Source organism: Micrasema longulum, unplaced genomic scaffold (assembly GCF_059751315.1).
Source record: "Micrasema longulum isolate JH-2025_06_02 unplaced genomic scaffold, ASM5975131v1 h1tg000406l, whole genome shotgun sequence".
Taxonomy (NCBI): Eukaryota; Metazoa; Arthropoda; class Insecta; order Trichoptera; family Brachycentridae; genus Micrasema; species Micrasema longulum.
In genome coordinates, this window is record NW_028277606.1 from 310,139 (window position 1) to 336,826 (window position 26,688).

At 32.0% G+C, this 26,688-nt stretch overlaps 1 protein-coding gene across 2 annotated transcripts in view; it reads right to left on the bottom strand.

Moving 5' to 3' along the window:
• The window catches only part of LOC148281809 (uncharacterized), a 376,481-nt gene that overhangs the window by 23,828 nt on the left and 325,965 nt on the right, over positions 1–26,688 (bottom strand). For both annotated transcript variants that reach the window (XM_088226083.1, XM_088226082.1), the window contains 2 exons: positions 14,275–14,434; positions 12,088–12,212 (listed from right to left, as the gene is read on the bottom strand). In XM_088226083.1, the coding sequence (XP_088082209.1) occupies positions 12,088–12,212; positions 14,275–14,434 (285 nt within the window). The remainder of the gene's footprint in view (positions 1–12,087; positions 12,213–14,274; positions 14,435–26,688) is intronic.

Consider the following 26,688-nt stretch of genomic DNA (forward strand, 5'->3'; position numbering starts at 1 on the left):
CACACACTTAACCACATACATTGCCCGACTGCGACACGGTACAAATTCCTCACAATTAAACACACTAAAAACTACACTCATACATTCAGCCCTGAAGATGGACACTGCAATGTGCTCCGAAACGTCGGCAATACAAAGCCCACAAACACGGCATAATAACCTAGAAAAACACTATCTGTAACAAAATGATAGTAAAATATAGTAGTTTAAAAAAAAACTAAATAAGAGTATCATTTAAATCAACAGAAAAAGAATATATATAAATAAAAGCATAATTGAAATGATAATTGAGATATGTTTTCTAGAAACTTACTCAATACTATAGTAAGAAATAGGAGCAATAAATCATATGCTAAATAATAGTACGTACTAAATTAAATTATACAAAAATACATAATAATGGAAGGAATCTTCGGTTAGCCCACTCAATAGAAATACGAAGTTTCACAATAGTAAAAAAATATTTAATCAAAATACAAAATTAATCATATTTGTTTTTTATTATTTTATTTAATGGGGTGAATATTTATAACTCGTATGTGCACAAACTATCGAGTAATAAGTTAGTGCAAATAGCAACTTAATCTTACTATTTCACAATATTCTGAGTACAAGGGAATTGAGTGAAGTAACCGCATTCACGGTGCATAATGTATGTAAGAAAACAATGTCTGGTGTTTGTAAATGTATACATTTCTGAGTCAGCTTGCACATTATCCTCTAGCTACAGTTTGGGAGCTCGTGCGGAGTGATAATGGCGAAGCTTTGTTTTGAAATGATAGAAGATGGTTTCGAAATATTAAGTGCATTCTCAGGAAACTTGAGGGTTTCTTGAAACAAAAACCATATTTATTACAGCTTGTTATTGTGCTAGGATGAGGTTTACACTGAAATAGTTTTGAAAAAATGTAATTATTATTCATAACTAACCTGAAACACAATTTTATTTATTTAAATTGGAAGATAGAAGACAAATTATATGCTTCTTTTAAAAAAATAAGGCTTTTTATTGTTAATTCTATACGGATAGTTAAATATCGCTGAAATCTCAAATTGAAAACTTTCAACCCCATGAGAAATAATTGCAGGACCTTAGGTAAAAACTCGCAAAAATGCCTTTGCTCTTATGCTCCGTGCACCTGTTATAGACATTTTATTGAAAAATCCTTTTATCATGACAAATAAAATAAGTTTAATAAAACTCGAAAAGCATTTAAACCACTTCGAAGTACTTGAATTTTTACTGCAATTCAATCAAACTTTGGGAATATTTCAAAAAGCTGGATATGCCTGTCTCCATACATTTAATTATTGCGAGTTATGACACACGGCTCCTTAATTAATTTTAACAATATACTTATTTATTTGTCAGTTCCGAGAAAGAGTTTGAGCTGAACGCACGTTGCATTGGCTTGAATAATAATTTTTTTGATAAATATAAAGATGAATGTGGGACCAAGCGTCGGTGGCGGTCTAGTTTGTGGCTTGGGCCTTAAGGAAGGATATTTTTTTACTTCACGTACATATGTCTGATTTGTACACTTGATAAAATGATTTGTACACATAAACAAGCAATATAAGATCACTTTTTCTGGATTGAAATTGACATGCAAAAGGTACCCATTACTTTATTTACGTTTTGCTTTCAGAATCATCGATTTAATATCCAAATTTAATACAACTTTATCCATGATACCCTTATTAATCATAATGGACATCATATCTTGTAATAATAATAAAGTAAAATTATCAAATGATACATGTCAAACTCAAGAATTAATTAATTAATAAACCGACCGAAGGGTAAGGGTTAATAGAGCAGTTACACTAATCTATAAATTAACACAATGTCAAGTTAGGTAAATAAATGGCTTTGCCTTACCTTGCTGCTAACGATAAATAATATTCAACTGTTATTTAAGAGACATAGAAAACTGTTTTTTGAGCATTATCATTTAAGATTAAAATTGAAGAATCCGGAACATCAAATAACGTATTTCTATAATAATGATTGAACGATACAAAATGTGAAAAAAATTATAATGGTTCTCTAGTACCGATTCATTGTGGTGCAACAAAAGGGTGTGTTTATGTGTATTTGTATGAGAGTAAGTGTAGAGGTGTGTTTGTGTGTATTTGTTAGTAATTTGTATTTGTGAGTAAGTTTTCATGTGTATGTAAGTGTAAGCATCATTAAATAGCAAGTGGGATTGTATCGCAGCCAGAAAAAATGGGTCTTAATTTATTTTTAAATAAATTAAAGGGCGTGTTAAAAATATCAATAATTTTCATGTAATACTGTAAAATGTCAACAGAATTTTCGATACTCACAGTTTTTTTGTTGAGTTTTCTTTTTGTCCGGGCGAATTGAGAATATAGCTCTGCGAGTGAAATAAAACCAGATTCCTGGACAAGTGCATTTGACTAGACGGCTAGTCTCAAGTAAAAATACTGAACAAGAAAATCAAGGGGAGAAAGTCCACCTCATAGTATAGTGGTTAACGCTTTCGCCCGCCATGCTTGAGGCCCCGGATTCGATTCCTGGGAAGGTTAACATGAACAATCAAGAAGAATAGTGGTTCTACATTGTGATATTTTACGTGCTTACATTCGTGATTGCAATATTATCATGAAGATGAATGACAATATCTCTCAAAGGCCCTACATATAATTTTCCAAACGAACAGTGAAAGACGCAGTGAAAGTAATAGAGTTAAATTCATATTAAATCGCAATACATAAAATTGAAAATTTTAAAATAGTGACTCGTTTATTATCATAAAAATTTTACCTTTCTCTACTACTGAAACCGAAAGGAAGACCCATGGTCTTTAAAACGGTTTTAAATATTATAATATGTTTAATTTAGGCAAGTACCGTAAACTGAATTAAACAACCATTTTTTCAATGGCAATATTATTGTCACCTAGCGAGATAATCGAGAAGCTAGACGGAGTGCTTCGTCTTCGACCGAAAAATGTAGTTCCGTAAAAAGTGCGAGGCGTCCATTTTGACGTAAATTATTGCATTAATATATTAAAATAAAATTGCGTAGTTTTTATGAACCACTTATATTTTTATAATTTGACAATTAACTAGTTTCGGCAACACTATGCCTTCTTCAGATTTAATTACAAACTAACATAACATACAATTTTCACGGTGAGAGTAGAGTGGACGTAGCTACGGGAGTAGAAAGGAGAGGGGATTTGTGTGTGGATTTAGGGAGAGGGAACATATTTAAAATACGACTAAAACTAAGAGATTTTATTTTAATACATTAAATAATAATGTTCCACCAAGTAAGTGCTTCAAACATAAAAAAAAAACGTTACTATTTATTTTACAATCGGTCAGTAGTTTCAGGATAAGATCTCTCATATCCCTGTATCGTATTTTCCAGGCCTTGCCAGATTAATTCCTAACCTTCCTTATCGATTTATGACATGTCAAATTTACCATAATGGGAGATAATATTATTTAATTTATTAGAGAGCACCAATGTAAAATCTATGAAAAGAACTATCATGTATTAAAGTGTAACGAGCATAAAATTAAAATATATTATAATTATATGGTAACGAGATATGCCAGGAGAAAAATGCCGTCGATATGAGGCTAGACTTTACTCGTTGAAAATTGTCAACGCACGTTGCAAAGATATCACTGCAAAAATGACGTAAAATATATCCTGACGCGACTTCCGAGAATTCAGACGAGGATTGTCTACTCCGAATCCATTTAGGATGCAGTATGATCTAAAGGCAATAATTTAATGGTCGAACTACTACAAATCCTCGACACAGCAAAATTTCTACGTTCTCTGATATGTTTTACGTTGCCATTAGCAGTAGAAAGTAAATTTCATCCAGCAATTTTTTTATATTTTTAATATTAGCGTTCTTATAATTTACCCAAATGTTTCAATTTTGGTGACCATTTTCAACGAGTTGTAAATAACTCACTATTAGAAAATGGAAATCAAGTTGGGGTAGAGTGGGATTCGAACCTCGGACCTCTGATCCGTGAGTCCGCAACACTAGGCACACTTTAAGTACTTTTTATATTTAATTAATTTTATATATCATTTTTACATGAGCTTTCACTATCTTTAGATTACCTTCATCAGTGTTTGTTGAATTCTTATATTTCTTTTGGTGTAATATTCGTTAATTTTGTATAAATAAAACATAAATCAATGGTGATATTTTTATGAAAGGTAGTACATTTTTTAAGAAAATGGACAGATTGTGTTATACAATTCAGTCAGAATAATATTTTCAAATTGCATTTGCAAATCTGGCATATCTAAGAAACCGTTTTGCTATATTCTAAACCGTATTTACAAAAAAACTCTTCTTTTATTTCCTTATTCAAATTGCCATGTTTCAAATTTATAATTGATTATCTTAGACATTTTCTCAAACTTTGAAATTAGAAAGTTACTTAAATTTTATTATTTGCTTAATCCTAGGAAACTTATCATTTGCTTTTGATTGAGCTAGACGGTGAACACGAGGGAAGATAATATCAGCTATATGATCAGAAAAATATCATATACAACCTTTTAAAACGAGAAAAGGACAATCGAGACTAATAAACCATGGACTGAAATCATACAATAAACTACCAGACAAAACTAAACAAAAGACTCAGACAACCTTTACAAAAGATGTAAAAAATATTATCATTAACAGTAGAATGTGAATTTTAAAAGTAAAAATATTTTGTTAAATGTATGTAACCCGTAAGGGTTTATCAATGAAATTGAAATTAAAAAAAATATATATATATCTTGTAAATTTGTAATATGTATCAAGGATATTAAAAATACACATAATTACTACCGTCCGCCTCCGTAATAAGAAGAGTTTCCAATAACGGTAATAATAGAAGCGAAAGACTTCAGATAACGCTTCCCAGATTGCCAATTGGTTGAAGGAGGTAAGGCGTAGTTTCAGCGGCCCGAGGATATATTGGAAATGAGTTATTAAAGCGATCCTTTCCACGGAGGCACATTAATTAGGTTCTCAGGGAAATGAGGGGAGAGAGTAGTGATAGCATAGTTAGCATTAGCGTCGCGATTTCTACTGCTAAAAGTTATTAACAATTTTAATTAAATTTTGTGAGCAGTAATAAATTTCCCTAATAATAATGTCGTTTAATTTAAAATGATTTATAAAGTAGGAACTGTAAATGTCAAAATCATCTCCAGGTCACCAATTGTTTTTTACATATTAGAATTTTGTTATAATTTTTAAAAAAAATCACAAATATTAAACAACGCAGTAAATTTCTTAAAATAATATTCTTAAAATAAAACAAAAACTACATTGAGTACTCATTAAGACTAAAATTTATTAGCAACAATTAATTTTGAATCGGGTTGTGGTCCTGTGGCTAGTGTCTCGGACTCACGGATCAAAGGTCGAATACCACTCTAACTCAACTTGATTCCCATTTTGTAATATTGAGTTATTTACAACTCGTTAAAAATGGCCCTCAAAATTAAATAATAATTAAATTTTTTTATTAAAAAAAACGAAAGCGAAGGTATTCTATAACGTGAGAGTTTTATAACCATGCATTAGCTTTTTTAATGGCATTCGTGAACAGCATCGAATGAAGAAAAAGACGCCGAATTGAAATGTCAAATAGGAATAAGTGAAAGATGTTAGAAAATCTTAGGATCCTAAGTGCATTCTTAAATAAAGATTTATCAGGTTATTTCACTAACCTGTCATGGAGCCGTTTTACCTGTTACGAAATTACTATTACTGCCTAAATATTATTATGGTTCGCTACTATTGCGACGCCTCTTTCTCCATATAACATTCTTCAGATAATTGAGTTAATCCATTAATCTCCCTATTCATTTAAACACTGATTTAGAAACGAACGCTTGTTGAAACTTGTTGAAACTTGTTAAAAATAAATTATTTTTCCTGTATCGTATCCGTTCCGTCAAATAGAACGTTATTTAATTCTGATATTGGTCATACCCGCTGGCACAGCGCGGGTTTAGACTGTGTAAACCTGTTTGCGTAATCTATAATTGTGAAAGAATTATGGACACTGGCTACATTAAATCTCAGGTTCACTTATACCAACCCAACTAGGCACCGAGCGCGGCGAAACGGAAATGCTTATAAGACTCTCCGATCAGTACTCAGCACTGGTACCGGTTGACTGACACGACACAGCTAACGACATTTATCGTAAATGTAAATTCAATACATTCAATAAATGGAATCGGTATTAGAAATAGAAGATCTAGGTATAATTTTTGACACCAAACTCAGTTTCCTATCCCACATGAACAAAATAATTAACAAAAGTATGAGAATGCTCGGGTTTGTAAAGAGAATCACCAAAGACTCCGACAGTATAAGGACACTCAAACTCTTGTATACGGCGCTAGTAAGGAATCAATTGGAATACAATTCATCGGTTTGGGCTCCAAACTACTTAATCCATTCACAATCAATAGAAAGGGTACAACATATTTTTTTTAATATGTTAAATTCAAAATGAATTCACCAAGGGATTATTTGAGTTATAATCAATTACTTTCTTTACTTAATTTATTAAAACTGAGCGATAGGAGAAAACTGTTAGATCTAATCAATTTATAGAAAATTCTAAAGAATATTTTAGATTGTCCCTCGTTGTTACAAATGATAAATATTTATGCCCCAACCAGAAACACAAGAAACCATAAAATGTTTTATTGTACTACCAGTCGGACAGTGTCCAGATTCAATACTCCTCTAAATCGAATGCAAAATTTCAGTAATGAATTTGCAGAACATCTCGATATCTGGAAGAGACGATGGTTGTAATATTTCTGGATAGTATTTAATATCTTGTACACCCTTACTTCGATATGTAAGGTATATGTGCGTGTATGTATGTTTGCATGTGTGTGTATATATATATGAATAAATGCGTATATATGTGTATATGTATGTATGTATATGTATATGTATGTATGTGGGTATGTATATGTATAATATTTCAATTTGTTTTTAGTTTTTATATGCATCATTTTTATTTGCGTTTTAATATGTATTTTCTTTAATTTTAAGATAGAATAAATAAAATAATTAGTTTGAGACCCCTGAAACATTATATATTCAAGCAGTCATACTTGCTACCTAGATGGGTTCATGCTCATTCGGTTGTACATAGGAAGTAAGTACTACTGACTTTGTACCCGATGAACCGCAGATTCAGTCTGTTTGTATAATATACTCATATAAATGTCTATTTATTTTTATTTTTGCTGAATTTTTGTGCCTAACAATGTGTGCCTAAGATTTACAAACCTAAAGCGCATATCTTTTTTTACTACTTTTCTTCTATACTTTACTCTTTTACTATAAATATTTTTTTTACTATACATTACTTTTACCGAGTTCAACCATAACAATTAACTATGTTTTCTTTATATTATATAACGTCATATTTAACTTTGATTTTGTACAAATTGGCTACGGCCGTTAGTTATATTAATAAATAAATAAATAATACGCGTTCATTTAATACGGTTATATTTGATTAAGTATTGCCTACGTCTCTCTTTTGTTATTGTCATAGTTAATTAACTTATAAAATCATCAAATAAACCTCCACTAAATATGTAAGTGAATCTTTTATTTTATACACGCTACCTTGAAACAAAACTTCTGGTAAGCCCAATTCAATACAATTATTATTAACTAGAAAACAGTGCACTACAATAATTTACATAAATCATAAATTAATCAATTTATGGCCTCCGTGGTGCATTGGTCAAGACACTTGACTCACACACGGAAGGTTCCGGGTTCGATTCCCAGTGAGAACACAAAAATAAAATGTGATAAAAGCCTGGGTGTTTTGTAATATAATTCACCACTGTAATTGGGCCTACTGGCCTGTTGAGGTGCAAATAATAAAAAATAATTAAAAAAAATAAATATTTGCGTTCTTATAATTAACGCAAATATTTCATTTTGAGGGCCATTTCAACGAGTTGCAAATAACTCACTATTAGAAAATGGAAATCAAGTTGGGGTAGAGTATAATTCGAACCACGGACCTTTGATCCGTGAGTCCGAGACACTAGCCCCAGGACCACAACCCGATTCTATAAATATGTGAGTCGAGGTCCTGTAAAAGAACATTATTTTTGATAAATTGTGGCGATAATCACCTTATCCACCCAATAATTTAAGTTCTAAACTAACATAGAAATAGCATTTTATATGCTGAGCGAAATAATTCCGTACAGTAGTGAAATTAAGTAAAGATAGCAATAATTGCAATAATTACAAGAGACTACCGCTTACAGGGATATAGCACCACGTTGAGCTGTGTGCGGTGTGCGGTGTGCGGGTGCGGTGTACGGTGCGGACGACACAAGCAGAAGTTGCACCCGAGCCAGTTTCACAAACGCTCCATATTTCCGGGACATTTCACCGCTTAACCAGTTTGTTCAGATAACACAAAATACCGAGATCCAGTGGAGCGCGGTGCAAAGGGATTCATTTTGGATGCATAGCATTATTGAAGCTTCTGTTTAATGCAGAAATATAATATATTGAATGAGCTACTGCTGTTACTGATATTTCATTATTTGATGGTATTATGAGTCCCAACCGAACGCAAAGTTTTTAGTCACATGGAGTTGGAGATCCTTGACTTATTTATGTTAAATTTAAATCTATTATGTAATAAATAAATAACATAACATAACATAGTAATTTTGTGGTTTATTTTTTTTTTTAAATAGGATCGTTTTAAGAATTGGGGTGTTGTTTTTATCAAAAAAATAAATGAAAAAGACGAGATAGTGGTGCCTACTTATACAAACTTTAATGTTACGGTGTCATTTTCATATCTGAATAGCATTTATATTGGTCAAAAAAGTCATTTATGGCTAATCTTAGAAACCTGAAGTTTAATATCAGTAATGTGCAACGACGGAAAATATGGTTTGAACACGTATAATGAAGGAATCTTATCATTAAAATAAAGCGAAAATTACAAAATTGCCTTTTCCCCAACCTAATAATTAAAAAAAAACTTAAAACGCGGATACTTTTTGACGCCACGGAGTTAATGATAAAAGTGAAAATTTTTCCTTGAACGAATGTCGCCTAACTGAGCTGAAAGTAGAATTGCACCCATACCGTACTGTACGAGCGTAATGTGTCCTCAATTGCACTTCGTAAAGTGCAGTAGTTTTAGAATTGCATGCGTTAGAGAACAAACAATTAACCATCCGAGAAAGTTTTTACTACTTGGAAGAAGAGAATAGAGGAGTTCGCTGTAGTAATTGCTCTTTGCTTCTGGATCGCGGATTTCTGAACCGAATATGTGCTGTTATTGTAGTATTCAGGCTGCGACTATTCAGTGATATAATTTTTTTATTAAAGATATATTTTTTGGTTGCATTCTACCATTATACTATTTCCTTAACATGATAAGCAAAAAAATATTGCTTCAGAAAGAGTATGATGAATAAGTCAATGAACTGAGGGTGACAAGGTTCCTCAAAATTCATCGGTTTTTAAATATACACGGTTTTTCAGAGCCATACCGCAAAACTTCACAAGAACATTTTTTAAATTGTATTTTAAAGAAACATACAGTCAACAATGATTAAACTACATAATATAAATAATGTTGAAAAACTGACAAGTGAAGATTCTGAATCTTACATAGTAAATTATGGCACATTCTTAAAAGTGTGCGTACGTATATCTAAATATATGTAAGAGGGTGTATTTGTTGTGTGTATTTGGAAGTATTTGGGTGTCTCTAAGCGTGTGCATAGGTAAAAAGCAAGTAAGAGTGTAACGGTACCTGTTAGAATGAGTTGTAATTTATTTGAAATAAATTAAGGAGAATATTAAATATATAAATAGACAAAAAAAAATTTTTTGAACAAGAACGAAAAAGAAAAGAGCGTTGTGCAGCGAGTGCTGCAGACTGGCAGATGGAATAATATTTATTACGTGTCGCGCGTGTCATTAAAATATATTTTGGAGAGCGGATTTAAAGAGTCTACTTTACTATTTAATAATTCATATAGATAAAGTGAATTATTATGTATTTTAAAAAATATCCTTATATTTTTTTTGGAAAACTTAATTTTTAAAATTTTTAAAATTTAGATAAAAAATGTATTTGACCGAATGCTGAATAGGGAAAGGGTTGCGTAGGGGAGAGGTAGGGTTTTGTGGAATGGATACCATTTCGCGACATTAAGAATTATCTACATTTTCAAATTATTAAAAAAAAAAAGGATTTTTTTTTGTAGATTACCATAAGGAATTTTCCTCTAAACTTTCGCGGTCTATTTCCCGGTTTTGGCCCTGGTTTTCAATTAGGGAAGCAATCACTTGGTACCAAGTACATACATAGGTAAAATGTGTGTCTACTACTAACACAGAAATTAAATGCTTTGTCATAAACTAAAAGGCAATTTTTTGCCATAATTTCAGCATAAAAGAGTTATATTTTATAGTTTAGAGCCTTTAGTTTTAGAAAAAGCACATTGTATTTTATACCAGTCCGCGGCGTCCGCGCATGACTGCGCAGTCGGAAGATTGTGTGTGGGGTTGTCGCATTTTTTAGAAGTTATTAATGAATGAACATCTGACCCATCTAAGATTGCCACGATTAAAACAACAAACCAATAATAAAATATTTATATTAGTTAACTTTTAGCTGATTTTATTAAATAAAAAAATTGATTCTGATTGCTCAGAGGTCAAGTTTTTTAGGAAGCATTGGTTACATCCAGTATATAGACGGACAGCGTATGCTGCATATATATTTATTTTTAGTTCTGTACTTACAAATACTGTAACGAATTAAAATGGATCGTTATCTTGGCAATAATGTCCGGGCCAGGTGGATGAAGAATGCAGTGTGTGTGTGAAATAGAACCTGAACCCTGGACTAGTATTTTCGACTCGGTCGCTAATCTCAGGGGAAACAAAATCGAGTGGAGACAAGTTCGCCTCGAGGTGTTGAGATTAGCGCGTTCATCTTTCATGTTTGTCCCAAATTTGATTTCAGATAAAGTCAGCGTGAAATATTTCTTTTTACATGACATTATTTTACTGTACCTGGACTAGCACCTGAAGCGTGAGGTTGATCACCTTACCTTCATGTAAGAGATGATAAAAATACACTGCATTTGATGTACCAATGCAGTGCACGCCGGGTATAATGATAATTGTGGTTTTGAACAAGTTAAATCAACGGTTTATCGTTCAATTTGCAAAACGATGACAACAAATCGTCGCTTCAGTTCGTTTTTGTCCAACATAACAAAACAGAAATAGAGCTAAGTTTTTAAACGAAATAGGCATAAATGATGATCAAAACTTAAGACAAAATTAGTTAAAAAACCCCTAAAACAATTAAACAAATATACATTTTCTTTTGAATATTATAAATAAAGGCCTTCTCAGATTCCTGCATACTCAACTCAATTTTATTAAAAATAGTATGTTGGACAAAAACGAACTAAAGCGACGAAACAGCAGCAGTGATAATAATATATTTTGAATACTATATAAAAATCTACAATTCCTAGAATATGCGAGCAATATAACTATAGATTTACCGAGGTTGATATTTTTCATGACGATGAACGTAAATTTAAGTCAAAAGTCATAAAAATATTAAGAGAAGCATATAATTAATTGATTATTCTTTTTATATCTATTTTTTTAAATTCCTAATTTTCTTATTTCGTTAGGTTAAACATTATTTGAATTATTATGTTTTCGTGTAAACAATTTGTTCGGTGTGTACCCGGGTATCTTATACCAATTATATAAAAAAAAACAATATATTTTATAAATACTGTTTGCTTAAAAAGAAACGTTTAATTTTTTACTTCTAAGATCTTTTTTTAAAGCGAAAAAATATTTTTTTTATAATTAATTAAAAACGTGTTGTACTATTTTGACACTTACCAGACAGCTCATCACGTTGTGTAAATCAAAAGATTTCGGAAGAATAAAGACCGTAGAATATTTTTATCAAAGAAGTTAAATTAATTTAGTTCAAAGTGACCCTTACCTGATTTGTCGAAATTTCTATGAAGAGTTGTCTTTCAACATTGGAGTCAAGAATCCAAGTACAGTGCTGGTGATAAAAGTTGTTGATCGTTTCCTTAGAAGAGAGGTTCTTAGAAAATATTTCCCCTGTGGATTAAAACAAAAATGACTAAGTACATAATAATTATAAACTTATACGCTAAAAAGCCACTTGATTAAGAATTCACACAGAAATTAGGATGGAAATAGCTTATTAATAAACCAAATAAGCTTAAGTGGCTGAAGAAATTGTAGGATCCATGTAACGTGTATTAAAAAGATTTCCTTGGATTAATTATACATGGAAATGCTGGAGTTAAACGTACTTCACAAAGCCGACGCGAGGGCTAATTTAGGTTGACTCGGAAAGACTCCTTTAGATCCGTGAAAGAGGAATATATCTATATACACAGGGATGTACATATTATAGTATATACGAAAACGAAATAAACGTTAAAGATAAAATTATATCCAAGCAAGGCAAGTACATGTTTACGTAATAATTATCATCACAGATATTAACGTACTTTAACGTTAGCAAGGTCTAATTCACGTGAAATAATATTTGGGGATTTATTCATCCGTGGGATAAATATCACCAACACATTTATACTATTTTGTAAGCATTTAGTAAATTAACTGGACTGTAAAGCGTCCTCGTCTGTTTATTAACGCACTTCTATGTAAAATTAAACGTTTTGAGAAGTCTAAATATTATGCACGTTCTGAGTCAATGTTGGACTACGGATCACTAGAACCGCAAATATAGGTGAGTTTAGAAAATTGTCGAAGAGGTATGAAACATATTTTACTACAAAATACAAAATAAAAATTCCCATTATTTTTTTCTGTAATGAAGTTATCGTAGAAAAAACATTAAAAACATCAAAACAGTTTTTTTGCAGTATAAAATGGACAACATATCATAAAGAAATATTCAGTTTAAACACAAAAGCAAAAGTTTTGCTTGGCTTTTGGTAAATATAATATTTGGGTTCTTAGTATTCAACTAAATATTTCAATTTCCAAAAAGTCGTAAATAGTCAGTGCTGCAAAAATGGGAATCGAGTTTGGGTAGAGTGGGAATTGCACCTTTGACCTTTGATCCTGAGTCCACAGCACTATCACGAGACCACAATCAGGCTCAAATATTGTCTGGAGGACCGATATAACGTCGGTGATTGATGAAGGACTTTTTCTCAAATGAATGTATTGTAAATGAGAGTGAAAAAATAATTCAACATGATTATTTAATTAATTAATTCAGCACGCTTAGTAAAAACAAAAAAGTGAATAATATTTGTTTCGTCCTTAAGGATGACAGCTAAAAACTAATTTTGAATTATATATTTTTACCATTATGTATTTATAAAACGTATTATAGTGGTTAAATTTATATTACGTTTTTCTAAGGAAAAGTACAATCAATGACAATGTTTTCAGTATGTCCAAATGCATGCAGATTGGCTGGATTTCTTCCCAAGAGAGTTGTGCATATTTAAATTTGTTGCAACACAGAGGTAAAGCATTTTTGAGAAGGGAATATGGAAGTCTAGGCATTTACTGATACATGATAAAGGTTTCAGTTCTTTTACTTCACAAAAGTTCACAACAAATGGAAGAGTTTTGGAAATTTGGGTGTTCAAACATAGGCAGAATGGTGAATATTACACCGTGTGTAAAGTAGCGACTTAAACCAGCCAATGACAGCTCTTACGCCCTGTTAATGCCTAGACTTCCATATTCCCTTCTCAAAAATGTTTTCCCTCTCTGTTGCAAGAAATTGAAATAAAATCAATAATTTCTAAGGCAAGAGAAGTTTAAGAATAATCTTCCATTGCACAATAAAACATTATAATTTAATCGATCAGACAAAGAATCGAGGTCACCGATGTAGTACACAGGGTTGCCGACCAGAAATGAAGCTGGGTTGGTGATATACCCAGAACCACAGACATAAGGTAGACTAAGTCCCGGAATGGCGACCCGGAACAGGCTGAAGAAGTGTCGGCAGGCCTCAGACAAGGTGGTCTGATGACATAAAATGTGTTGCAGGAAGTGGTCGGATGCGGTTCGTTCTAGATAGGGAGATGAGGATATCTAATGGGAGGCCCATGTTCACCATTGGACACGATATGGCTATTATGATGACTAACAATAATTGATTTACCCGAATGTGTCGTGACAGTATGATGTCCACAAAGAGCATCGTCGTTGAACTGGTAGGAAGCACCAAACGTGAAACCCTTGGCTGCCCAGGAGTAGTGGCCTACGGAGTACACCAGTTGTACAGCACTCCAACTCCTCAAGGCCACTGGAAGCCACTCCGGCTGTGGAAGAATCATTGTTTTTTAAAAATATAAATCATGTTATTTTTTTTGTAGACAAGTGCAGGATTTAATAAATGACGTAAGCATTATACGCAACTAAATTGACACATCGCAAGCGTGAGGTCAATGGCGTTTCAATTCGAGGGTAATTACCTTCCTTGCTCTCATTCTTTAACGGATATTCATCGTGACTAAACGTGCTGCTACTAAAAAAATGCCGTCGTATGCGATAATAAATTACTTTGATTATAACATAAGTATGATAAATAACAGATACTATGGTTTCATTCGTAAATACAATCCAATCCAGGGCCATTTGTTTGTAATATGTATGTGTTTGTATGAATAAATATATAAATAAAAATAATTTTATTATGAAATTAGATAATTATTTATATTGTGTACATTATCAACTATTTTAAAGCACTTCTGACTGCCAGTGTTGTAGCATCGTAACAAATTGCACAGAAATATAAACTAAGGAAATATTTGCAGGTTATATCTGTTTTTCACACGAATGTCTGTCATTATGAACGTTATACGTCAGTGCCTATTCATGAAATAAATAATTGTTTTTCGCATCGGGTCTTGACTGAATAGTTTTCATTTAAACTACCGCAAATGTACCATATATATAGGTTGCGAAAAATATACCGCATTCAGTCTTCAGTATGAAGTAATACACCTCGATTCAAGTCATGACATACTAAAACTTTAAGCTTTTTTGAAACGCTCTAATTCGAATGAATAAAACGAACTACTGAAATAGCATTAGGTTTTAATACGAAGCCATAAATAAACGTAAAGCGAGCACAAAAGGCTTTAGGGTTTGTACCCTTTTCATCCAGTTGTAAACATTTATAATTGGGATAAATAAAATTGAAAGGTTATCAGACTAACGCGGGGTGCTCAATAAAGTTGTGTAGCAACCACAAAAGGTTAAATATTAAACATTAACTTTATTGAGCCCAGAAGGCCAGTGAAGACACGGACCACAAAACCCAATGGAATATAATATAATGCGTATTCATCTATATTACGTATGTTTTGCAAATTCACTTTGTTTTACTACTAACACAATAGAGAAATATCACTTTTTTACATTGTTAAATTAATAAAGGTCTAAGAAATACTGTTCAGACAAAAAAATCGTTTTGCTCATTATTAGTGTCATAAAAAATATTTTTAAATTTGTAATTTTAAATTCCCGCCAAAACGGTCATTCTATAAGCCTCGCCCCTAATACGTCAGGATTCTAGTTTATATGTTCCTACCTATGCAAATTTGTTTAGAATATTGTCATGAATCTTGATGTCATAACTATCAGGGCCAATCATATTGCGTTTTTCATTAAATTTCTTTTTTACATTTATCAATGAAAAAAATTCTCCAAAATACCCATATTGATTCTAAAAATACAATGAATTATTCTAAATCTAAATTTAGTATATTTTTATCGGTATTCGTAGTATGTGATATTTACCTATTGCACATCATTCTAATACGCCAGGTTTACTAAGAATCCAATGCCTTCTAAATAGAATAGATGCTATAGTAAAATGAAAAATAAACCAGCCCCTTTCTAGCAACCCTAGACACGGGAAATTAGAGTCAAATCAAAATTTATCTAAGTGGAAAAAATAAAACAATTAATATTAAGAATGAAAGATCGTTGTTATTTGAAATATTGTAGTGTCAAAAAATAAATGAAGTGTAGTTATTTGATCTGGTGCATTACAAACATCATTATTGTAAAGTGTAATATTGTTTTATCTATCTCTGCAATAGTGGATATAGTATATCACGGGTATCTAGTAAATAAGAAATTTTGTCTTTATCATAAATCACACCGGTAAGATTAAAGGTCGTATTAAACAATTTGAGTGCCTGCAGTGTAGTCTAAAATTAAAATAAAAAGAGGCGTTTTTAGTTAAAATTTATAAAAAAACATAAAAAAAGAAATATGGAAGTCTAGGGATTAAAAGGGCATAAGCCCTATCATTGGATGGTTTAAGTGGCTACTTTACACACTGTGCAACTATCACCATTTTTAAAAAATGTTTGAACATCCACATTTCCTCAAATTTTCCATTTGTTGACTTTTGTAAAAGAGCTGAAACCTTTATTAATGTGGGTTAGATTCATCTGACTGAATTATTTTACATACTAGGCAACGCCTGAAAAGACTTATTTTTTAAAAAACTTTTAGACCTAAAGAATTTCGTTTTCAAGCTGCACATTTAAAGCAGTTTGTTAACGATAATATCCCGAAACTAAATTTTAACTAATTTGATTGGTTTTTTATCAAAATGATATATAGTAGGTATCAAGAAAGCAAGACTTGTCATTCAATAACAAATAACAAAACAAGAAAATGTTGTTATTTGTCTGATTGTGTGAATGTTGCAATTATCCTAATACAGTTGTGTTTGAAATCTGTTAATTATGATTAACGTTAAAATGTACAAGATGAATCTAAAATATTACTAAGATAGAAGAAAACACGTTTCTAAGGTGAGAATTACTTAGAATAAAACCAATGTGATCAAATAAAACTTTTGTTGGCATCTATGAAAAGTATTGAGAAAATGTAAAAGATTCAAGATTGATACGTCGACTTGATTGATGCATTTCAGGAAGGGTACCGGAAACCATTACAAGTCCGTGCGGATGTATCTGCGGAAAGTTGGAGGGAAGTATGAAAAACGGCGTGCGCGGAGTAATAGGACGAAGGGTGACACGTGGGACGGTCGGGAGGATATTCCGAGGGCCCTTGATCTCTAGACCTCTCGTGCGAGTCACTGTTTCCGTCTTTTTTGGAAACAACCCCTAGAAACATATTCCTGCCACATTTACTTTGAGTGTCCCGTCCCCCTGAATCTGAGAGGGATTTCATTAAAATAAAAAAAGAATAATACAGGAAACCCTCCCGAAACCCCTGCTTATTTAAAAAGGCAAAACCCTTGTTTAAACAGAGGCAAAATACGAGTAAAACGATGGTTTTAAAATCAAGATGTTTTGAAATTTGTTTTTTGATTCGATGTTAATTCATGAGACTCGAACGAAATCAAACCGATTAGGTGCTGCATTTTGTTGGTTTTGCTATAATTTCACAAACAAACCATCATGCTGTTTCTCCATAGGGGTAGGCAGAGAGGATAGGATACCATATCCCTATCTATTATTACATATATTTATTAATATCATCATTATCATCACCATCATTCCCTTTCCGCACCTAATGGTGCATAAGGCACTGCATTGGTACGCCAATCGCAACGTGTCTTGATCATTTTTGTTACATAAAGGCAAGATGATCAGTCATATGTACCAGTCCAGGGACTATGACATATTTTAGCGTAAAAACAACCGTTTAAATAAATATTACATATCAACCATGTCCGGAATCGAACCCGAGACCTCTTGCATGGCAGGCAAACGAGCTGACCATTACACCACGAGGCCGATTGTAAAATATTTTTTTATGCAAAATTAGTTTAAGAATTCTCCTTACTAGGGGAAAATGTTCTAAAGAGTCTGAAATTTTTTTTTTTTGTATATTTCACATGTCATTCAAAAATCTTTTTATTCCCGAGAAAGAAATTAGGAGAGCTCCTAATTTTCTTCCGTCAGATTCCGATTTTTCTTTTGAAATATTGATTGTTATCAGTGAACTTAATTTTATGTGGAAGCATATTACACAATTTGGCAATTTGGCACTATCCTTGGACCTTTGTCTATATGTTGTGTAAAAGGGAGGAATATTGACCGTGATATTGATTCTTGCCCTCGAGACATATTCATGTTCCTAAGCAGGGGGGTGAGAGACTTTTTAATTAATTATTTTTTTACAATATACATAGGAGGTAAAACAGAGTATTAAAAAAAAAGATAATTACGTAGCAATAAAATACATATTAACAGTAAAAATAGTAAACAAAAAATCCCACGAAAGCATGGCCTGTTCGTGGTATGCAAAAAATGTTTATGAATGTTTTGCTCTTGTAATAAATAGACAGGTATAATATTTTTGTGTAATATAAGAAAGAGAAAAAAAAATATTCTCTAAAAGATAAGAAGGTACTTTTTTTATTATTTTATAGTAATCAAAAAACTAAATAAAAAAACATAAAAAAAACATAAAAACATTCCTTATTATTAAAGGGTAACAAAGTATATCCTAGAAAAAAATAGTCAATATCTTGAGTTTGAACCCAGGATAGTGCGTGTTTTTTAAAATGAGGAAAATTTTGAAAGTTTGGGATCAGCGAAATATTATCAGTAAAAAAAGGATCAAAAAATTTTGGGCCTATAAAATATGCATGTCTCTGTGCTAGCCGCGTTTTACAATATGGTATTTCTAGCACACGATTTCTTCTTTGACTTGATCTATTTGAATTACTTGTAAATACGTTTTGGTTGTTATGTATACATTTTAAACACTGAAAACAACATATTTGTCATATTTCCAAATGCTTAGCTTCATACATATTTTCCTTCCTCTACATTCATACATCTTATTATGCACGCACGCCGATTATTCTGACTTTATGACTTCGTGCCATGTCTTTCTCGGTTTCCTTGTTTTCTGTATCTTAAACTCTTTTAGTCGTTCTTTCAACGCCCATTCGCTCTCCATGTCCAAACCAACGCAGCAATTATTTCCTGATTTTGTCGATAATAGTTTCAGCCATAGATAATGCACGGATCTCGAGATTTGTGCATCTATTATACATTGTTTTACCAAACATTCACCCAAGAGATCGCATTTCGACAACTATAATTTAAATGGTAGTATTGTTTTTCCAGATTGTCGTGCCGTAAATTATTATTCAATATGTTATGCAGCGTTTGTAGTAGCGTTTATCATTAAATCATCGAAAAAAAGTAGTAACAAAAAAATATTAACAAAAAACAATACCATCAGCTTAATACATGAAAAGTGCGGGTAAAACATAATTTTTTAAAATAAAATTTCGTTTTTTTAGGAGGAGCATTAATTTAAACACAAAATTTTTGCCTATTCGTAGCAGCTATGTAATTAAAATTATAGTCTCGTTGATGTGTTTTTACAGCAAAAATAAGTACCTTTTTAAGAATACATATAAGAACATGTGTTCCTGGACCAAGCTGTACTATCATATTTATATATTATTTGAGATAAGACCATGATATGAAATTTCGGTCAATAAAGTAAAAAATAAAAGATTTGTTCCACAAAAAGACGAAATTGTAGAAATAGCGTTTGTGTAAAATAATGTTTGGTGTATGATTTGTGATTTCTCCAGGACATAACGACAGCATCAAAGTTCCCTGTTTCCTATTGCCGGCAATAAAATCTTATATTCCGAGCCACACAAAACAATAAAATAATATCCAATTTCCAGGGAAGCCTTTCAACTGTTTTAACAATCCGGAAAAATCGAATTCGCGATATGAAAGCCACTAAACATAAATATCGCCGCTTTGTATTCAATAGTCGTCCATATCGCTGCTACGATTATGTTCCTAGACCGGGAACGAACATTACAGGGGATCAAAAAAGGGTTAAGACATAATAGATATGGACGGACTGGCGTGCATAAAGTAGAGCGGGCTACGGTAATGCTAGCGTAAAATAGGTGCCGGTGAGTTGTGACTGTTATCCTTACAATGGTATCCCTGTATGGAATGGGGAATATGTTCACACTCTTTTGTTTCATTCTAAAAACAAAAGAAAACGGATTATAAATGGCAATACACGTACAAGGATAACCGATAACAAGGGCGCTATTAAAAGATTAGTTATTGCTTGAAATAAAAATAATCTACTACATCGCTTGAATTTCTCAAAAGGGTATAATAACGAATCGGGAATAAGGTCTAAAGCATACGTATTATGAAGAGCGGATTTTTGCAGTTCTAATGATAACCCGAATTAGTTGTTGCTGTTTTTACGTAAAAATTAATGCTTTATTTAACAAAAAAAGTAAAGAACGTGTCGTTTAAAGTGTTGTCCGTCGTTAGCGACTACTTTCTTTCATCTTTCTGGCAGCATACGAATATCATCTCGAAGAACGACTCTTCTTTTGAGGTTATTCACAAATAAAGCCATTTTTTGGCATATTCTTACGAATGGGAATACTGCTCAGCGAGAGCATGAGTCATCGATCGAAACGACAAGCAATCGGAAGGAGCAATGTCCGGTAAATACGGCGGACGGGGTAGGATTTCCTATTTGAGCGTTTTCAAGAATGTTTTGACTGGCCTCGCAATATGTGGCTGAGCGTTGTCATGCTGCAAAATTACTTCATCGTGTCTCTCCTCGTATTGTGGCCATTTTTGTTTCAACCGTCAGTTCAAACACATCAATTGTGGTTGATAGCAATCTCTCGCGAGGGTTTCGTTGAGTTTAAGGAGCTCATAACACACTACACCCAGTTGATCATGGTGCAGAGCAGACATGATGATGATGACGATCGGTGATGATCCAACAGAGCATGGTCACCTACTACACTTACAGTCATTAAAAGCCTAATGTTGGAGCTTTACGATGAAGTTGACTGTAGTATGTCCAATGTAAAAAGGGTAAAATAACACCACCTGTCGGGAAACAGAGAGAACTTATTCAAGTAACTATCAATGTACAAAAAACTAAAACTTTCATTCAGAATTTTCGGATTTTAAAACGAGTACAAACAAAACGGCTCGCAGTTGGCGTCACGGCACTTTGAAGTTACACGAGATGCCCGTTGAATGCGCTTCTTACAAGCATTGCGTACAAATTATAGCGCGGTAATGAAATAGGTGCCGTTTGTCCCAATAATTTGAAACGTTCCGTTTCAAGGTTGTTTAAGATACGCGTTATGTAAACTATTACAGAATATTTATCCGGCGTCACACGGAAAAAAATGATAATTCCTTTTCCATCTTAAACGTTTGCTCATTTAAAAATAATACCAACGAAAAAACGTTACTAGTAATGTTGTAGTAATTTAAATGAACTGTTTACTGAAGAATATGGGTATTTTCAAGATATTACAGCTTGAATAAATTTATGTTAACGTGGGCGTGTGTGGAAAAGTAAAATTCGCATTTGCAATAAGTGTCCCGCCGAAAGGATAGTATATTCTAGAGAGAAATAAACCCTACAAATAAGAAAAAGCGGTAGTTATTACACACAAATATTCACTAATCTTTTTTCAACTAAACGTTCTGGCAGATACGATTATTTTTCCAAATAACTGATATGCTGTAAATCTTTTTTCGTTAAAAGAATCGAATTTCATATTTTACTAACAAAAACAAGAAACTTTTCTCATATGATATTTAGTCATATTTTTTGGTTTGTGGTAACTACGAATTATGAATTTACCGTTTTCTGTTAGATACGTGCATTAATCAACATAATATCGTAGAAAATTACTGCAGCTAAATAACTTTAAAATCAGCGTTTGTGCTGCCAGCCTAAAGTACTTCAATCTCGAGTATAAATTTGATCATATTTTATAACATTGGCTGGGAGATCAAATAAAATCAAAATCAAAATGAAGCAAACATACACATACATATTTTTCGAAAAATCTAATACTGATAATGATATATGGATTGAAAATTTCCTCCCAACTCCAACTTCGCCATTTGGTCGCCGGAGCCGGCAGTGTACTTAAAAAATATTTTTTTATTCTGCTCCATGAATGTTACAAATGGAGAAGCCGTGCATTCAAATCATCATTATATGATTTTAATGAATCACGACTTGCCTATTTGTAGCATTCGTGGGGGAGGAAACAAATATGTGTTGTAAGTGGGTAACTCAAAAATGCTGATTTGAAAGTTACCTAGTTATATTAATTATTGCTCCACAATATTATAATGACAATATTTATGTGCATAACCCTACGCCAAATTATTCTTATGATGCCATTCCACGGCGGAGGTTTTTCTATACAGTGCCAAATACATGATATCAATCAAAATTTGTCAACTTAAAAATGAAACAAAACAGATTACTTTTGCTAGTGCGCCTATATCTCGAGTACTGCTTTTGCTTGCTCTATTTTTCCTTAAAAAATGCATCTAATTCGTTTTTGAACTGGTTGATAGAAATGAAATGGACAACGAAGCTTGAAAATTTATTCAAGTCTAAGACCACCCTGCTGGAAAGGAAGTTTTGCCTGGATTAAAGTTGAATTAAGGACGATAGAACTTTTACTTATGACCGTGTAAACTAGTGTTGGGATTTAATTGGCACATCCAGTCATAGTAATTAATTAGTATCGTATAAGTTTCTATCAAGTCCCTTCTCTTCCATCGTTCTTCCAATTCTTCCAGTCCTAGTGCTTTTAATCTACCGTGTTAGGGCATCCATTTAAGTAATTTCTGGATTTTCGTAGCTTGTCTTTGAACTTTTTCCAGAAGCTCAATGTCTTTAGCGTAGTGTAGTGTTATGTGTCAAGCAGAGCGTAGTATGACGTAGAATAAAAATTAGAACTCATGTTGAATCTTTTTCTATGTATAACCCACTATAATTTTTATTTTGAGATAACTAATGCATGTATTTCGTTGCTTATTAACTCAGTCTCTGTCTACACAATAATGTTTTCATTGCCAATAAATCTTTTCTCTCTATCTGTCTTCTTTTACTGCACGTTTTCACCCTTCACCTTCAATAAGTGAATAGGAGTCGGACAGGTAAGCAAAAATTGTGGCGAATAGACCCAGAGGTTGAAGGCCGAAGAAATCCGAATGACTGGCGGCGGTCACACGTAAATCACGTCACACGTTCGCAAACATGGCGGCTGCTTTCCACTTCAATATATTGGAGCGTCAAGTGCCGTCATGATGACATTCTTCAGGAAATAATGAAAACTGTATTACTCGTATCTCTTACTTCACATGTAGCTATTTTTAGGTTACATTGAAGTAAGGCAAATACCTTTGAAGTGATTTTAAATCGTGTTTGGCAATGATGTTTTGAACTGTAAATGTTACAAGCAAACACAAATAAATAAAATCTAAGGAAAACGCCTTATTTTTAAAACTTTTTTGCTGGTGAGACATCTGAACTGCCTAGCTAGGAATAGCTTCCCTGTTCCCTATTGTAAGACAGTACAAATATATATTTTTAAGAATCTGTTATTTTTATCATAAATATTATCCAATTCAATTTTTTTTTATCCTTTTTGTTAGTTTTCTCATTTTTATAATTAATATTCAAAAGGAGATTTAATTAATAAATAACGTAAAATACCAAACGCAAAAAATAAATAAAAAGAAAAACCATTATAAATTTAAATAAAATTGAATATGAATAAATACGGTAAAGATTCATTTATATCATATCAAAATTCAGCCTTAAAGTGTTCAAGACACACACATATGTTAAACTATTTACAAATGAGAGTTATGTTTATACAATATTATTATTATAAGAGCACACAAATGAATATGTTTATGTGTGCCCTACTTCCAAATTTAAAAATAAATAATCTGATATATTATTATTCTAAAAATTATTGATTGTGTCGGTCATGTACGGGCCCGTTTCACACGTATCATGCCAATTCACTCGGTCCGGTAAAATAAGGGAGGGTAGATGCTTATTTATTATTTATTTTTATTTATTTAGTTTTTACTTGCGGGTGAAAATTAAGCTAAAAGAAATAGAGTAGATATTAGTCGGCCTCATGGTGTACTGTTTCGTGTGTTTACCTGCCTATTGAAAAATGAAATAATTTAAACATTAGTTATCAATGAATCCTCCTTGTTTTTTGGTGCTGTGCTATGTTGAGCGAACGACTAAATTGGCGGATAGGTATTTGAACTTTTTTTTTACGTAAAGAGGATTCATTTTCGTGTGATAAAATTCATCGTCTAAACCTTGGGGCAAAATTGTCTGCCGTCTTAAATTAATCGCTATAGCACTGTCTCTCAGTCTTACGGAAATTATTGAGGGAGAAAGAGTTTAAAACTCTCACTAACAACTTCTTTGAAATGTCAAAACAACATTGAAATGTCAAAACATGTTGAAAAAATAAAAAAAATTAACGTTTTTAATGTTGTTTTGTTATAATTTGAAATTAAACACCGAACAGTTTAAATGTCACAATGTAAAAATTCAACCCCTCAATTCAAAAACAAAAAATAAATTTGTTGAATTACGCAATATACAAAACGTAATGGGTGGAAATTTTAAAGTTAGAAACACATCTATAGAACTGTCAAATCTACGCTGGTGAATGTGTAGCTATATAAATATTTTTAGGGGTAAGTAGGTCCTTTTTTCTATTTGTATATTTTTTATTTATAAATTTTTTTAAATGCAATAGTTATATTATTATTTTTTCAATCAGTTATTTTTTAATTTATACACATATTTCAATTCTGGGTGCCATTTTCAACCAGTAATAAACAACTCGTTATTAGGAAATGCGAATGCGAATTAGGTTGCGGTAGAGCGGGGTGCGAACTTTGGACCTTTGATCTGTGAGTCTGCGACACTAGCCGCGGGACCACAACTCGACTTTATGTACTGTAACTTTATGTATATTAACACTGTTATATTTTTTATTTACATTTTTGCAATATAATTTTAAATCTTAATTTTCAACTGGTTATTTATTTCTAAGTTTATACCATTATTTATTTTTTGACCATGCATCTTCGCGTACATCTATGAACAAGCAGTGTGCGTATGTACAGTTAAAAATACTAACACGTTATTCGCATTGGTAACAAAGCAAAACAAACCAAAAAACTAAACCAATGTCAAGCGTCTTACGAAATCTATGTCTATCAAAATCGACAATCATATTTATTAATTAATGTATTATTTGATAACATGGAACAATCGGGGATAGCCGACTGTTGCCTGCTAGTAAAATATTAATTACCATAAATTTTTTTCAGAGAAAATAAAAAATCAAGAACCTAGGATATATGCGTATCTCTTTCTCACAATTTCGAATATTATTGATAAAAATTTAAATGTTTTAATGTCAAAAAAGTTTTATAATTCAAATGTTTCGTAAAACTTTACAATCTTATATTTATATGTAGGTTGCTATTGTAACTATCTAAAGATGGAGGTGAGTGGTAAATAAGCTCCTGACGTCACTGCGATATATGAATATCTAATATACCGGGCCCTTTTTCTAGACCTAATTTTGGTAAACTAAATTTAAATACTATTGGTTTCATGGTGAATTGAAATTAAATATACCTAACACAATTTTTTAGCAAAATTTTCAAAACGTTTTAATTTGAAATTTGTTGTAAATCAGTAATGCATTACAAATATAATATATTATATTATACATTTGGCCGAACAAATGTCGGTATTACGACGAAATAAAGAAATATTTTTTATTATCCAGACAACGTACACAGAAGTGATTTTTTTAAAAATTAAGGTTAAGTTCACATTAAGGCTATGTTTTTTCACCAAGGAAACAATATGTTCATCATAATATGTAAACCATAGTGGGTTTGTTGTCTATGTATCCTATCGCTGAAAATCGTTAGTATACATACTCGCGGATCGTGTAAGATTAGTTTAAATATGCATAGGTACACATACAATACTTTGATGGTCTTGTCTGAAGTATAATATTAAAAGATCCTAGAACGAAGGTTTGTTCACCACTGTGTATTTAATATTGTTGAACAAAAGATATAAAAACAAGCATAAAATTAAAATCTATTTTATGGGTGATGTTCACCCCATTCCGATATCGCGGAAATGGAATATGGCGACATGCGACAGTTTGCGTAACACAATGCGATGAAATATGTGATATTTATCTATACAAAATAGAACGTTTGTTTTAAAAGCATCCTGCGTTATTTGATCATACATAAATTCACACAAAACACAAGTCAGTTCATAAAAGTTAACTGAATGAATCGAGGGCATTTCGTTCATATTTGTAAATCAATATATCAATTAATTAACATTTGAAACGCATCAGAAATGATTGGTTAAATTTTTGTTAGTTTTGTTGGGTTTATTTTGTGTACTCTCGACAGTTATGACAGTTGTTTTTGCACTGCAGCGAATCAGGAAACACATTGAAAGTTTTTAGTGAACCAGTTATTTATTATAAATATAATAAGGTACATTATTTATACATATATCTTTCTTCATACATATTGACCGAATATATGAAACAAAAAAAAAAAAGATTTAATTTTGTTTTTAATACGAAAAATGATTTTCGTGATAGACATTCAAAATATGTACTTAATTATGTATGTACATGTATTGCCTTTGC